Source organism: Chiloscyllium plagiosum, unplaced genomic scaffold, assembly GCF_037043375.1.
Source record: "Chiloscyllium plagiosum isolate Xiang-an unplaced genomic scaffold, Cpla_swu_hap1 HiC_scaffold_8, whole genome shotgun sequence".
In the NCBI taxonomy this organism is placed as follows: domain Eukaryota; kingdom Metazoa; phylum Chordata; class Chondrichthyes; order Orectolobiformes; family Hemiscylliidae; genus Chiloscyllium; species Chiloscyllium plagiosum.
Genome location: NW_028270146.1, coordinates 71894603 through 71907738, shown reverse-complemented (window position 1 = coordinate 71907738; position 13136 = coordinate 71894603). Strand labels below are relative to the sequence as shown.

Sequence of the window (13136 nt, the reverse complement as noted above, 5' to 3'; positions counted from 1 at the left end):
TCGCCGTCACTCTCTCGCCGTCCCACTCTCGCCGTCCCACTCTCGCCGTCCCACTCTCGCCGTCCCACTCTCGCCGTCCCACTCTCGCCGTCCCACTCTCGCCGTCCCACTCTCGCCGTCCCACTCTCGCCGTCCCACTCTCGCCGTCCCACTCTCGCCGTCCCACTCTCGCCGTCCCACTCTCGCCGTCCCACTCTCGCCGTCCCACTCTCGCCGTCCCACCCTCGCCGTCCCACCCTCGCCTTCCCACCCTCGCCTTCCCACCCTCGCCTTCCCACCCTCGCCTTCCCACCCTCGCCTTCCCACCCTCGCCTTCCCACCCTCGCCTTCCCACCTCGCCTTCCCACCCTCGCCTTCCCACCCTCGCCTTCCCACCCTCGCCTTCCCACCCTCGCCTTCCCACCCTCGCCTTCCCACCCTCGCCTTCCCACCCTCGCCTTCCCACCCTCGCCTTCCCTCGCTCGCCTTCCCTCGCTCGCTCTCCCCCTCTCTCGCTCGCCCCCTCTCTCGCTCGCCCCCTCTCTCGCTCGCCCACTCTCTCTCGCTCGCCCCCTCTCTCGCTCGCCCCCTCTCTCGCTCGCCCCCTCTCTCTCGCTCGCCCCCTCTCTCGCTCGCCCCCTCTCTCACGCTCGCCCCCTCTCTCGCTCGACCCCTCTCTCGCTCGACCTCTCTCTCGCTCGCCCCCCTCTCTCGCTCGCCCCCCTCTCTCGCTCGCCCCCCTCTCTCGCTCGCCCCCCTCTCTCGCTCGCCCCCCTCTCTCGCTCGCCCCCCTCTCTCGCTCGCCCCCCTCTCTCGCTCGCCCCCCTCTCTCGCTCGCCCCCCTCTCTCGCTCGCCCCCCCTCTCTCGCTCGCCCCCCTCTCTCGCTCGCCCCCCCTCTCTCGCTCGCCCCCCTCTCTCGCTCGCCCCCCTCTCTCGCTCGCCCCCCTCTCTCGCTCGCCCCCCTCTCTCGCTCGCCCCCCTCTCTCGCTCGCCCCCCTCTCTCGCTCGCCCCCCTCTCTCGCTCGCCCCCCTCTCTCGCTCGCCCCCCTCTCTCGCTCGCCCCCCTCTCTCGCTCGCCCCCCTCTCTCGCTCGCCCCCCTCTCTCGCTCGCCCCCCTCTCTCGCTCGCCCCCTCTCTCGCTTTCACCCTCTCTCGCTTTCACCCTCTCTCGCTTTCTCCCTCTCTCGCTTTCTCCCTCTCTCGCTTTCTCCCTCTCGCGCCTTCTCCCTCTCGCGCCTTCTCCCTCTCGCGCCTTCTCCCTCTCGCGCCTTCTCTCTCCCGCGCCTTCTCTCTCCCGCGCCTTCTCTCTCCCGCGCCTTCTCTCTCCCGCGCCTTCTCTCTCCCGCGCCTTCTCTCTCCCGCGCCTTCTCTCTCCCGCGCCTTCTCTCTCCCGCGCCTTCTCTCTCCCGCGCCTTCTCTCTCCCGCGCCTTCTCTCTCCCGCGCCTTCTCTCTCCCGCGCCTTCTCTCTCCCGCGCCTTCTCTCTCCCGCGCCTTCTCTCTCTCGCGCCTTCTCTCTCTCGCGCCTTCTCTCTCTCGCGCCTTCTCTCTCTCGCGCCTTCTCTCTCTCGCGCCTTCTCTCTCTCGCGCCTTCTCTCTCTCGCGCCTTCTCTCTCTCGCGCCTTCTCTCTCTCGCGCCCTCTCTCTCTCGCGCCTTCTCTCTCTCGCGCCTTCTCTCTCTCGCGCCTTCTCTCTCTCGCGCCTTCTCTCTCTCGCGCCTTCTCTCTCTCGCGCCTTCTCTCTCTCGCGCCTTCTCTCTCTCGCGCCTTCTCTCTCTCGCGCCTTCTCTCTCTCGCGCCTTCTCTCTCTCGCGCCTTCTCTCTCTCGCGCCTTCTCTCTCTCGCGCCTTCTCTCTCTCGCGCCTTCTCTCTCTCGCGCCTTCTCTCTCTCGCGCCTTCTCTCTCTCGCGCCTTCTCTCTCTCGCGCCTTCTCTCTCTCGCGCCTTCTCTCTCTCGCGCCTTCTCTCTCTCGCGCCTTCTCTCTCTCGCGCCTTCTCTCTCTCGCGCCTTCTCTCTCTCGCGCCTTCTCTCTCTCGCGCCTTCTCTCTCTCGCGCCTTCTCTCTCTCGCGCCTTCTCTCTCTCGCGCCTTCTCTCTCTCGCGCCTTCTCTCTCTCGCGCCTTCTCTCTCTCGCGCCTTCTCTCTCTCGCGCCTTCTCTCTCTCGCGCCTTCTCTCTCTCGCGCCTTCTCTCTCTCGCGCCTTCTCTCTCTCGCGCCTTCTCTCTCTCGCGCCTTCTCTCTCTCGCGCCTTCTCTCTCTCGCGCCTTCTCTCTCTCGCGCCTTCTCTCTCTCGCGCCTTCTCTCTCTCGCGCCTTCTCTCTCTCGCGCCTTCTCTCTCTCGCGCCTTCTCTCTCTCGCGCCTTCTCTCTCTCGCGCCTTCTCTCTCTCGCGCCTTCTCTCTCTCGCGCCTTCTCTCTCTCGCGCCTTCTCTCTCTCGCGCCTTCTCTCTCTCGCGCCTTCTCTCTCTCGCGCCTTCTCTCTCTCGCGCCTTCTCTCTCTCGCGCCTTCTCTCTCTCGCGCCTTCTCTCTCTCGCGCCTTCTCTCTCTCGCGCCTTCTCTCTCTCGCGCCTTCTCTCTCTCGCGCCTTCTCTCTCTCGCGCCTTCTCTCTCTCGCGCCTTCTCTCTCTCGCGCCTTCTCTCTCTCGCTCTCCCGCTTTCCCTGTCTCCCGCTTTCCCTGTCTCCCGCTTTGTTTTCACTTTATAAAGGAGTCTTTGGGTTGAATAAAGTTGAATCCTAGGTAGATAGGAGAGTGAAGATGATGTTTGGTATGCTTTCCTTTATTGGTCAGAGCATTGAGTTCGGAGGACATGTTGCGGCTGTGCAGGACATTGTTTCGGCCACTCTTGGAATATTGTGTGCAGTTCTGGTCTCCTTCCTATCGGAAGGCTGTTGTGAAACTTGAAAGGGTTCAGAAAAGATTTACAAGAATGTTGCCAGGATTGGAGGATTTGAGCTATAGGGAGAGGTTGAATAGGCTGGGGCTGTTTTCCCTGGAGCGTCAGCGGCTGAGGGGTGACCTTATAGAGATTTATAAAATCATGAGGGGCATGGAGAAGATAAATAGGCAAAGTCTTTTCCCTGGGGTCGTGGAGTCCAGAACTAGAGGGCATAGGTTTAGGGTGAGAGGGGTAAGATATAAAAGAGACCTAAGGGGCAACCTTTTCACGCAGAGGGTGGGATGTGTATGCAATGAGCTGCCAGAGGTAGTGGTGGAGGCGAGTACAATTGCAACATTTAAAAGGCATCTGGATGGATCTATGAATAAGAGGGGTTTAGAGGGATATGGGCCAGATGCTGGCAAATGGGACTAGATTAGGTTGGGTTATCTGGTTGCATGGACGAGTCCGACCAAAGGGTCTATTTTGTGCTTTACATATCTGTAACTGACTCCATGTCTTTGTGTATTTGCACCATAAGTAGATTAATTTTCTATCAGTTTCTGCAGTCATCTGGACTTTCAAAATGTGGAAACAGCTCCTTCATATCTGGCTGCTTGCACAGTTCACTCCATCGTAGCTGTATCTTGAGCTGCCAAATCCCGAAGTTCTAAAATTCTAAAATAAATCTGTCTCTACTGATGCTGTTAATTGGGCAAGCTTCTGACATCTAGGATGTAATTGTTAATGTTTACTGCAAGCAATGTTAAACACTCCTCAAAATCAGCTGTTTGTGAAGCTAACAATTAGAAATATGTTGGCCTTCATTGCAAGGAGATTTCAGTACAAGATATAAAGGTGTTTTGTTACGTTCACAGAGGAACCCTGATTATTCGGCATGTGATTATCCAAATTTCAGATTATCTCAACAAGATCGTAAGGTCCCAGTGCTCGGATAAACTGTGTCATCTGGCATTCGATTATCTGAAAATACTCCCCGCTTATGGTGTTCAAACAATCGAGATTCCTCTTTATATAAAACATTGGTGAGACCTCACTGGGGGTATTTGTGATGTTTTGCATTTGTTCTCTCAGGACGAAGGTGGTTGCAATAGAGTGCAGTAGGGATTTGCCAATCAAATCCTCACAATGATAGATAGAATATTCTCGAGTTCTCATGGAATAGAATCACTGCAGTGTGGAAACAGGCCATTTAGCCCAAGAAGTCTGTACTGACCATCTGAAGAGTTACCCATCCAATCTCATTCCCCTACCCTATTCTCTACATTCTCCTGACTAATGCACCTAACCTCACACTCCTGAACACTATGGACAATATAGCATGGCCAATTCACATAACCTGTACAACTTTGGACTGTGGGAAGAAACCCATGCAGACTCTGAGAGAATATGCAAACTCCACACAGACGGTCGCCCAAGACTGGAATCGAACCTGGGCTCCTGGCGCTGTGAGGCAGCAGTGCTAACCACTAAGTCACCATGCTGCCATAATAAGATTTCATCCTCTTGAAATTTTTTGCAAAATTTTTGCAGGGCATGATAGGATAGATAGGATGTTTCACCTGGCTGCTCAAATCTGAGCATGCATTTCAGAACAAGGGTCAGGACATTTAAGACTGAGATGAGAAGGAATTTCTTCACTTGGGGTGGTGAATCTTTTGAATTCTTTACTAGGAAGCTGTGAAAGCTCAACCACTAGTAATATTCAAGGTAGAAATTAATAGATTTCTGGATATTGATGATATAGGGGGATATGGTGATAGTGAGGAAAAATGGCACAGCAGTAGATTATCAGCTATAATCTGTTTGAATAATGTAGCCTGCTTGTCTGGATGAATTGCCTCCTTTTACTCCTATATCCTATATTCCCATGTGAATTAAAATAATTGAAGGATATGGGGAAAAGGTTAGGTGGCAGATCAGCCATGATCTCATTGAATGATGAAGCGGATTGGCATGGTGAAATGGCCTCCTCTTGTACTTGTGTTTATAATCATGATTGCTCATTGTTACCTCAAACTTTCACAGAATAGTGTCAGGTTATGTATCTTCAGCTCACCGTTGTTCAGAAGGCACATGTTGATAATTTATAGATAATCCCAATAAACATATTCTAAGAATGCGCTTTTGTCTTGCAGAGATCTCAAAATTTGAGAACTTTGCTAAGTAGCACAAAATAGCCTTCATTTCTGCTTAAACACGGTTACTTTGCATGTTGGCCAGTTATTGCTGTGCACGTGTCAAGAGTATGTTTGATAAGTCAGGACTGCATATGTGTCAAGAAATGTTTCAATACTGCATTTCGTGCCGATATTTGTTGTAAATATTGTTCTCTGTAAGATTGTGTAATTATTTCTATTTATTTAACATTTTATTTGACACTTATTGAAAGTTGTGCATCCGGCCTACTGCAGTGTGTGATTTGTGTAAAATCAATGCTAATAATGTCTAAAGGACGTCTATTTCAACTCTGTAGTCCACTAAGAGGGAAGCCAATAATTTAGAGGTTAAACTTAAGGTGTTCAATTGCCTTGAGCAAGATAATCGTGTGTTTGTTAACTGGGAAGTTCATGAGTTTTGCTGAATCTACTGAGAATACTATTAGGAAAAGTTAAATTAAGATGAATATCAACAATCAAAGTATATCTCTGATAACTCCCTTGTGTACAACATCTGCAGCTATGCTGTGAGGAAACGAGAGCACTTTGAATTGATAATCAATGCCAGTGGTGAATTTCATTAAGCACAGTTATGAATTTGGGGAAAGCTTGGAATCTCTTTGAATCGTTCGATGTGAAGGAGGGTGAAGCAACTTCAAATGGAACTTTTAAAACAGCTTGAAGTTAGGGAGAGAGTACATTGTGACTCTATGCATATCTTGCAATTTCAAGGTTATTATTGATGAGAGAAGATATTTCCCTCACTGAGTCTTCAGCATTGGCAAGGCAAAATGTGAATCAAGGGGTCACAGTTGAAAAATAAGGGGGCACCCATGTAAAACAAAATGCAGACTGAATGACCACTTTGTTCAACACCTCCTACCTATCCATAGGAATTGCCTCTGATCTTCCAGTTGCTACTCGTTTCACTTTGCTCCCATGATAGCACTTCGGTCCTGGGCCTGCTACAGTGCCCAGTAAAACAAACCTCATTTTCCACTTAGCCATATGACAGCCTCTGCGACTCAATGTTGAGTTCCCTTTTGCCTTCATTTTTCATCTATCACCTTTCCTTGGCTGTATCTTACTTGTTTTGTGTTACAGATATACAAACAAGGAGCAAGAGTAGGCCACTTAACCCTTTGAGTCTGCTCAGCTATTAAATAAGAGCATAGCTGATCTGATTTTGACATCAGCTCCACATTGCTGCGTATAATCTTTCATCCCCTTGGTACTGTAGAATCTATCTACCTCTGCCTTAAATATATCCTGGTCAAAGGGCAGCACAGTGTCTCAGTGGTTTGCACTGCTGCCTCACAGCGCCAGGGTCCCAGGTTCAATTCCCGCCTCAGGCAACTGTGTGGAGATTGCACATTCTCCCCATGTCTGCATGGATTTTCTCCGGGTACTCCTGTTTCCTCCCACAGTCACAAAGATGTGCAGGTTAGGTGAATTGGCCATGCTAAATTGCCCGTAGTGTTAGGTGCACTAGTCAGGGTGGGTTGCTCTTCGGAAGGTCGGGGTGGACTTGTTGGGTCGAGGGGCCTGTTTCCACACTGTAGGGAATGTTAAAAAAACGTTTCCTCAGGATTTTGTATGTAGAAGTTAGCTTTCTGGTTATTTTTATAACGAGCGTGTCCTACATCTTCTGAAGCATTGCAATGGAAAACAAGCTGTACACACTTCATGTGCAGGGGCACCCTAATAAGGGTCCTTGAGTGCAAGATGATTTGCACTCATCTATTAAATGCTTCATTTTCTGACTTTGGCAGCTTTAATCACAATTTTGAGCATAATTCTGCCCATTTTCACTTCAATCCAAAGATTCCAGGTCGTACAGATTTGATAGGCCGAAAGGCCTTTTCTGTATTGTATGTTTCTATAGTTCTTTGATCTTTCAGACTTTCAGGCCCAAATCAGAAGTCCAAAGTGGGTAGATCCCAGAAGGATCCATGTCTTACTGCAAAAAGACAAGGAAAGGACTGCTTTAGAATATGAGGAATGAATGGCACTGAACATAGTGCAGTTGTCAACAAACATTCCCATTTTTGAACTTAAGATAGAGGAAAGGTCATAGATAAAGCAGCTGAAGATTGTTGGGCCTAGGACAGTACCTGGAACTCGGGTAATTGATTTCCAATAATAAGGAGAATGTGTTGGGTGTCTTGAAAAACATGAAAGTAGATAGATAACCAGGCCTGATGGGATTTATTCCAAGATACAGAAGGATGGAAGAGAGGAGATTAGAGGCCTTGACAGAGATCATTTTGTCCTCTTTAGCTGCAGGTCAGGTCCCTGGTGAAGCCAATGTTTTTCTTTTGTTTAAGGGAGACAAGGAAATTCCAAGAAATCATAGACCAGTTAGCCTTGAACCAGAGTTAGGGAAATTTTTGGAGAAGTTTCTGAGACAGGATTTACTTGCACTTAGAAATGAACTGACTTATTAGGATGGTCAGCATGGCTTTATGCGGGGGGGAGGGGGGAATGTTGTCTCACAAAGATGATTGATGAGGGTAGATCAGTGGATGTTGTCTACATCGCCTTCGCTAAAGCATTTGACAAGGTGCCTCATGATTAAAAGATTAAGTTACATGGGATCCACGGTGAGTTGACAAATTGGCTTGATTTTAAAAGACACGGTGTTTGTGGAGGGGGTGTTTTTCTGACTGGAGGTCTGTGACCTGTGGTGTTCAGCTAGTATCAGTGCTGGGATCTCAGTTTGTAATATATATAAATGATTTGGGTGAAAATATAGATGGTCTATTTAGTAAGTTTGCAGATGGCATAAAAATTGGGAGAGTTGTGGATTGTGGTGGAGTTTGTCAGATGATATGCCATGATTTACGTTTGGAAAGTTGGTCTGCAAGTCCAAAGTGAAATAGGAAGGGTTTAGAGGAATATGGCCCAAATGCTGGCAAATGGAGCTAGATTTATTTAGAAAATCTGGTTGGCATGGATAAGTTGGACCCAAGGGTCTGTTTCTGTGTTCTGCAACTCTATGACTCTATGATTTACATTTGGAAAGTTGAGCTGCAAGTCCACAGTTACCTGAAATTGGCAATACAAGTGGATAAGGTGCTTGCCTTCATTAGTTGGGGCATTGAATATAAAAGTTGACAAGTCATGTTAAAGCTGTATAAGACTTCAGGCCACATTTGGCACATTTCTGGTCACCATACTATAGGAATGATGTGGAGACTTTGGATTGGGTGTAAAAGAATTTTACCAGGATGTTGCCTTGATTGGAGTGTATTACCTATGAGGAGAAATTGGACCAACTTGGAATGTTTTCACTAGAGGTGAGGGCTGACCTGATAAAAATACATAATTTTATGAGAAGTATGGACAGGGTGGATAGTTGGAGTCTTTTTCCCAAGATTGAAATATCAAATACTGGGGGACATACATTAAAGATATTCTTAGAAAAGTTTAAAGGAGATAAGCGAAGAAAGTTTTTTTTTAACCCAGGATGGTAGATGCCTGGAATGTACTGCTGGGAAGGTGAACGAGGCAGATATGATAGCAACTTCGAAAAGCATGTACAGGCAGATGGGATCAGTTTAGAATGGCATCATGGTTGGCACAGACATTGTGGTCCGAAGGACCTGTTCCTGTGCTATACTGTTCTGTTTTCAATGTTCCAATTAAGTTGTTTCTGACTCTCCTAAACTCTGTCTCGACTTTTCTCAAAAGGCAATCCATTCACTCGAGATATTGATCGAGTAAATCTTCTCTGAACTGACTCCAATGCTTTAACATCCTTCTATAAATGCGGTGACCAATACTGTACACAGCACTCCTGATGTGGTCTCACCAAAGCCCTGGATTACTGAAACATAATATCCTGAGTCTTGCATTCAATCCCCCCTCACAGGAAACCATAACTTTCTGATAGCTTTCCTGATTTCTTGTTGTACTTGCATACTGACCTTCTGTGACTCTGCATCTCAAACCTCTGCATCCACTCACCAATTAGATAATGTGCTTTTTTAATTCTTTCTCGAAAAATCATAATCTCCTACATTGTACTCCATTTTCCAGATCTTTGCCCACTCATTTAACCTATGTACATGTCTTTAAGGCTGCTTATATCTTCTTCTCATTTTCCTATCTATCTTTGTGTCATTAGCAAACTTAACTGCTTTACCTTCAATCTTTTCATCAATATAATTTATATAAATTGTAAAAGAGTTGACACCCCAACACTGAACCCTGTGACATCCACACACCATGTGTGATATCCTGCGAGCCTGAAAAGACCCATTTATTCCTCCTGTTTTCTTTTACCAAGCTAATCTTCTATCCATGCCATGATATTACCACCAGTAGGATGAGGTTTCATTTTCCACAATAATCTTTGATGTGGCGCTTTATCTACTGCCTTCTAGAAATCTAAGTATAATACTTCAGTTGGTTTCCCTTGATTTACAGTACACATTACTTCAGAAAACTCCAATAATTAGTTAAACATGATTTCACTTTGAAAAGACCATGTTGGTTCTGCCTCATTACATTGAAAATATATACAACTGCCCTGTTATAACGACTTTAATAACAGAGTAAAATAGTAGTTTATTGTCACTTGTATTTTGTAACAAAAAAATGTGAAAAGTGTTTAAGTTGCTGTAACACAGCACCTATTGCACCTTTTTAATAACAGAAGGCATTGATTAGAGAAACTCTTATTTTTAAAATGAAGAGAAAATTCATCTTAATTCAATTCACCGCTCAGTGAAAAAACAATTTCGATCCAGCTATAAATCAAGATGTGATCACTTCATGTTAGGCATATTATCTGAGGAGGTTATTAGCCCAACATGATTTGTATTTTGGTTCAGTTTCAACATCATAGTGAGTCTTGACTTGAACTGTAATATTGTTTTGCCAAAACCAATGCAATATATCATGAAGAGCAGGAGAATTCCTGGCTTTCAGTTGATATTTCCAAAGTTGATTAACTGGCCACTGATCAAATTGCTCTTTGTGATCCCTTTCTTTGTGTCGAAGACCTCCTATGCTACAAAATATTATTTCTTTGTTTACAAGACACTTTGCACCCTGATGATTGTGCGCTTGTCAGGTAGTGCAGTTCAGTAATTCTTTGAGATATCTCGATGAGTGCGAATAAATTTGAAGAATTTCAAAAAAAGTAATTTTAAAATTAAAATAAAATCATAAAGACTTGCGGCACTGAAGGATGCCATTTGGTCTATCTCATGTGGACAAAAAAAACTATCTGGCTTCATCCCACTTCTTGACTCTTAGCCTTATCACAACTCAAGCACATAACCAAACATTGTTTCAATGAAAAGAGAGTTTCTGTTTCGACCATCTTTCATACATTGAGTTCCAGATCCCAAACAGTTATCTTTTTAATTGGAAAATATTTCTCCTCAATTTACCTCTAATCCTCTTACTAATTCAAATCTATCATCCCTCTCTGCAAAGAAACATTTGTTCTTTGCAATCGGTTCTATTTGGATCACTTGAAATTCTGTAAACTTCAATCTCCGACTAGTCTATTCTTCTAAAGAAAACAATCTCAGCCTTTCCAATCTTTCCTCAACTAAAATTCTAAGAGGACAATTGGATTTATAAATTTACTTCCACAATCTTTGATGTTGCAATGTGTTTCTCAACCAATTAACTGTGGTTTTTAAAAGAAGTGCGATCACTGTTGTCATGTAAAAAGTGCAATAACTAATTTGCACACAGAATGGTCCCACAAATAGCAATGAAGTAATGATCAGAGTTATTCTATTTGTGCTATTTGGTTGAATGATAGATATTAGTTAGGAACTAAGAAAAATTGCCAGGTCCTCTTCAATGAGTATCTTGTGATCCATTACATCAACTTATGAGCACAGATGGAGTTTGTTGTCATGTTTTGTCACAAAGATGGGGGACATTTTTGTCCATTAACTAATGATACTCTAACTATATTTATTCCGAAGTCAATGTAGCAACCTTAAAGCATTCTTATTTACCTTGCTGTTTTCATTAAAATTTCTTAGCACTTTGTATAAATATTTTTAAATTTAATTATTTTGCTTAGATCTTACGTCAATGGTAGTTTCTCAAGAAAATAATGGAAAGTGAGTTTTGTGCCTTTTAGATTTTAATGGTATGATATAATTGCAAGGAGTTTGATATAATATTTGTCGGAGCAAGCGAAAGTTGTTTGCATTTATTTCCTTTGTGAAGCTCCCCATTGTAATGAAAGAAATCCATTTTATATATTTATATTCATTAATTTTGTATTTTAGATCACAACATTGATCTTGTGGCGATGGATGTGACTGTTAATGCAGTGGCAGGAGCTCTGAAGGCTTTCTTTTCTGATCTACCCGATCCACTTATTCCCTACAACCTACATTCAGAGCTATTGGAAGCAGCTAGTAAGTCGCATGAGTTTTTTTCTTTAATAAGTAAACGCTACTGATCTTAAGGATATTTATGGGAATGTTCCACAATGTTTGTTTACATTTGTGATATTTCAAACATTCATTTTTGAAGATTAATTTGACATTGAATAAAATGTAAAGAAAGCTTATTTTGAGCGTTAATCTGGTAATATTGAATACTTGTGCTGAGTATTTATGCAAATGCTGTTTAGTTGAATTATAGATATTAGGAAGTAGGAAAAATCCCAAGGGAGAGAAAAAGAAGAAAAATGGTGTAACTTTCATCTCTGCACCCCACCTACCTGCTGCCTTGTTGCTTGGAGGTGTAAATTGAGTATGTTTCATGCTCCACTTTAATGAGTACCTGAAGAGACATGAGTGTTGCATTTCTAAAATCACCTTATTCATCTGTGGGAAGATTTGAGATTGTGTATTGGTTCTTTCCTCCTTGACAACTAAGAATGTTTGAATAAAAAGGGTCTCAAATTGTCACAAATGGCTCAGAATGTTGGAAAATACACTTGCCAGAAGAAATAAACTTCCATTCCACAAGTCGAGAAGAAACAACTGAAAGCAAAATACGGCGGATGTTGGAATAAGAACAGAAATTGCTGGAGAATCTCAGTAGGCCCAGCAGCATCAGTGAAGGGTGAAACAGAATTAAGCCAAAATGGAGGACAGTGTTCATGCCCCAAAGACTGTAAAGTCTCTGAGCAGGAAATGAGGTGTTTCTCCAGCTTGCGTCAAGGTCCTAGAATGGAAATGTTAACATGAAAGCAAGATGATTTACTGATGACAAGGAACTGAAAGGTCAGGGTCATTCGTACTGGCAGATCAAAGGTGTTTTTCAACGTGGCCACTTAGACTTTGTGTTATCTTGTCATTGTATAGGAGGCCATATTGTGAGCTGAAAATACAAAAGGCTACGTGGAAAGAAGTACAAGTAAACCAATTCGTCATCGTTAAGGTGCATTTTGAACCTTGGACAGTGACGAGGCAGGGGGAGAAGTCCAAATATTCCACCTTCTTGTAATTGCATGGGCACATACAATGGGGTGGTAAATTTCCGTAAGAATCGGAATTTGAAATCTTTCTGATCTTTTACATCAAGTCCACACTTTCCAATTTCTTGCCCACAGCTGTTGCCTTCTCACCATGCATGTACAATCTCTCTACAAGTTCATCTTCCATCAGGGTGGTCTGAAGGCTGTCTGTTTTTTCCTTGAATGCAAACCTGAGCAAGTGTTCATTCGCCAGCAGTCTTGTTTGCCTCGCTGAGTTCTTCTCTACTTCAAACAACTTCTGTTTTGACTTAATCTTACCATCTCCAGATTCAAGTTGTGATGATGAATACCTGCATGGTTCCCAGTTATGCCTGTCTATTTGTGGACTTTATGAAAAGTTTCTTGTTCCAGACATCCTTGGTTTCCTCTCAACACTTTCTCTGGTGCATTGATTATATCATTGATGCTGCTTCTAACTCTCATCCAGAATTGGAAAAAATCATCAGTTTTGCTTCCAGTTTCCATTCTTTTGTCACCTTCACGCAGTTGTATCCCTGATTATTCTCTAGCCTTCCTCACATTCACTGTTTCTACATCTGTGTTATGTCTGTCCACAATATACACGACAAACCTACCAACTTACACAGTTACCTTGACTATATTTCCTCACAACCTACTTCCTGCAAGGATTCCAT

The 13136-nt window shown here is 44.7% G+C and overlaps 1 protein-coding gene across 2 annotated transcripts in view; it reads left to right on the top strand.

Moving 5' to 3' along the window:
• The window catches only part of arhgap5 (Rho GTPase activating protein 5), a 74966-nt gene that overhangs the window by 49761 nt on the left and 12069 nt on the right, over positions 1-13136 (top strand). For both annotated transcript variants that reach the window (XM_043697896.2, XM_043697897.2), the window contains one exon: positions 11300-11431. In XM_043697896.2, coding sequence (XP_043553831.2) covers positions 11300-11431 — 132 coding nt within the window. The remainder of the gene's footprint in view (positions 1-11299; positions 11432-13136) is intronic.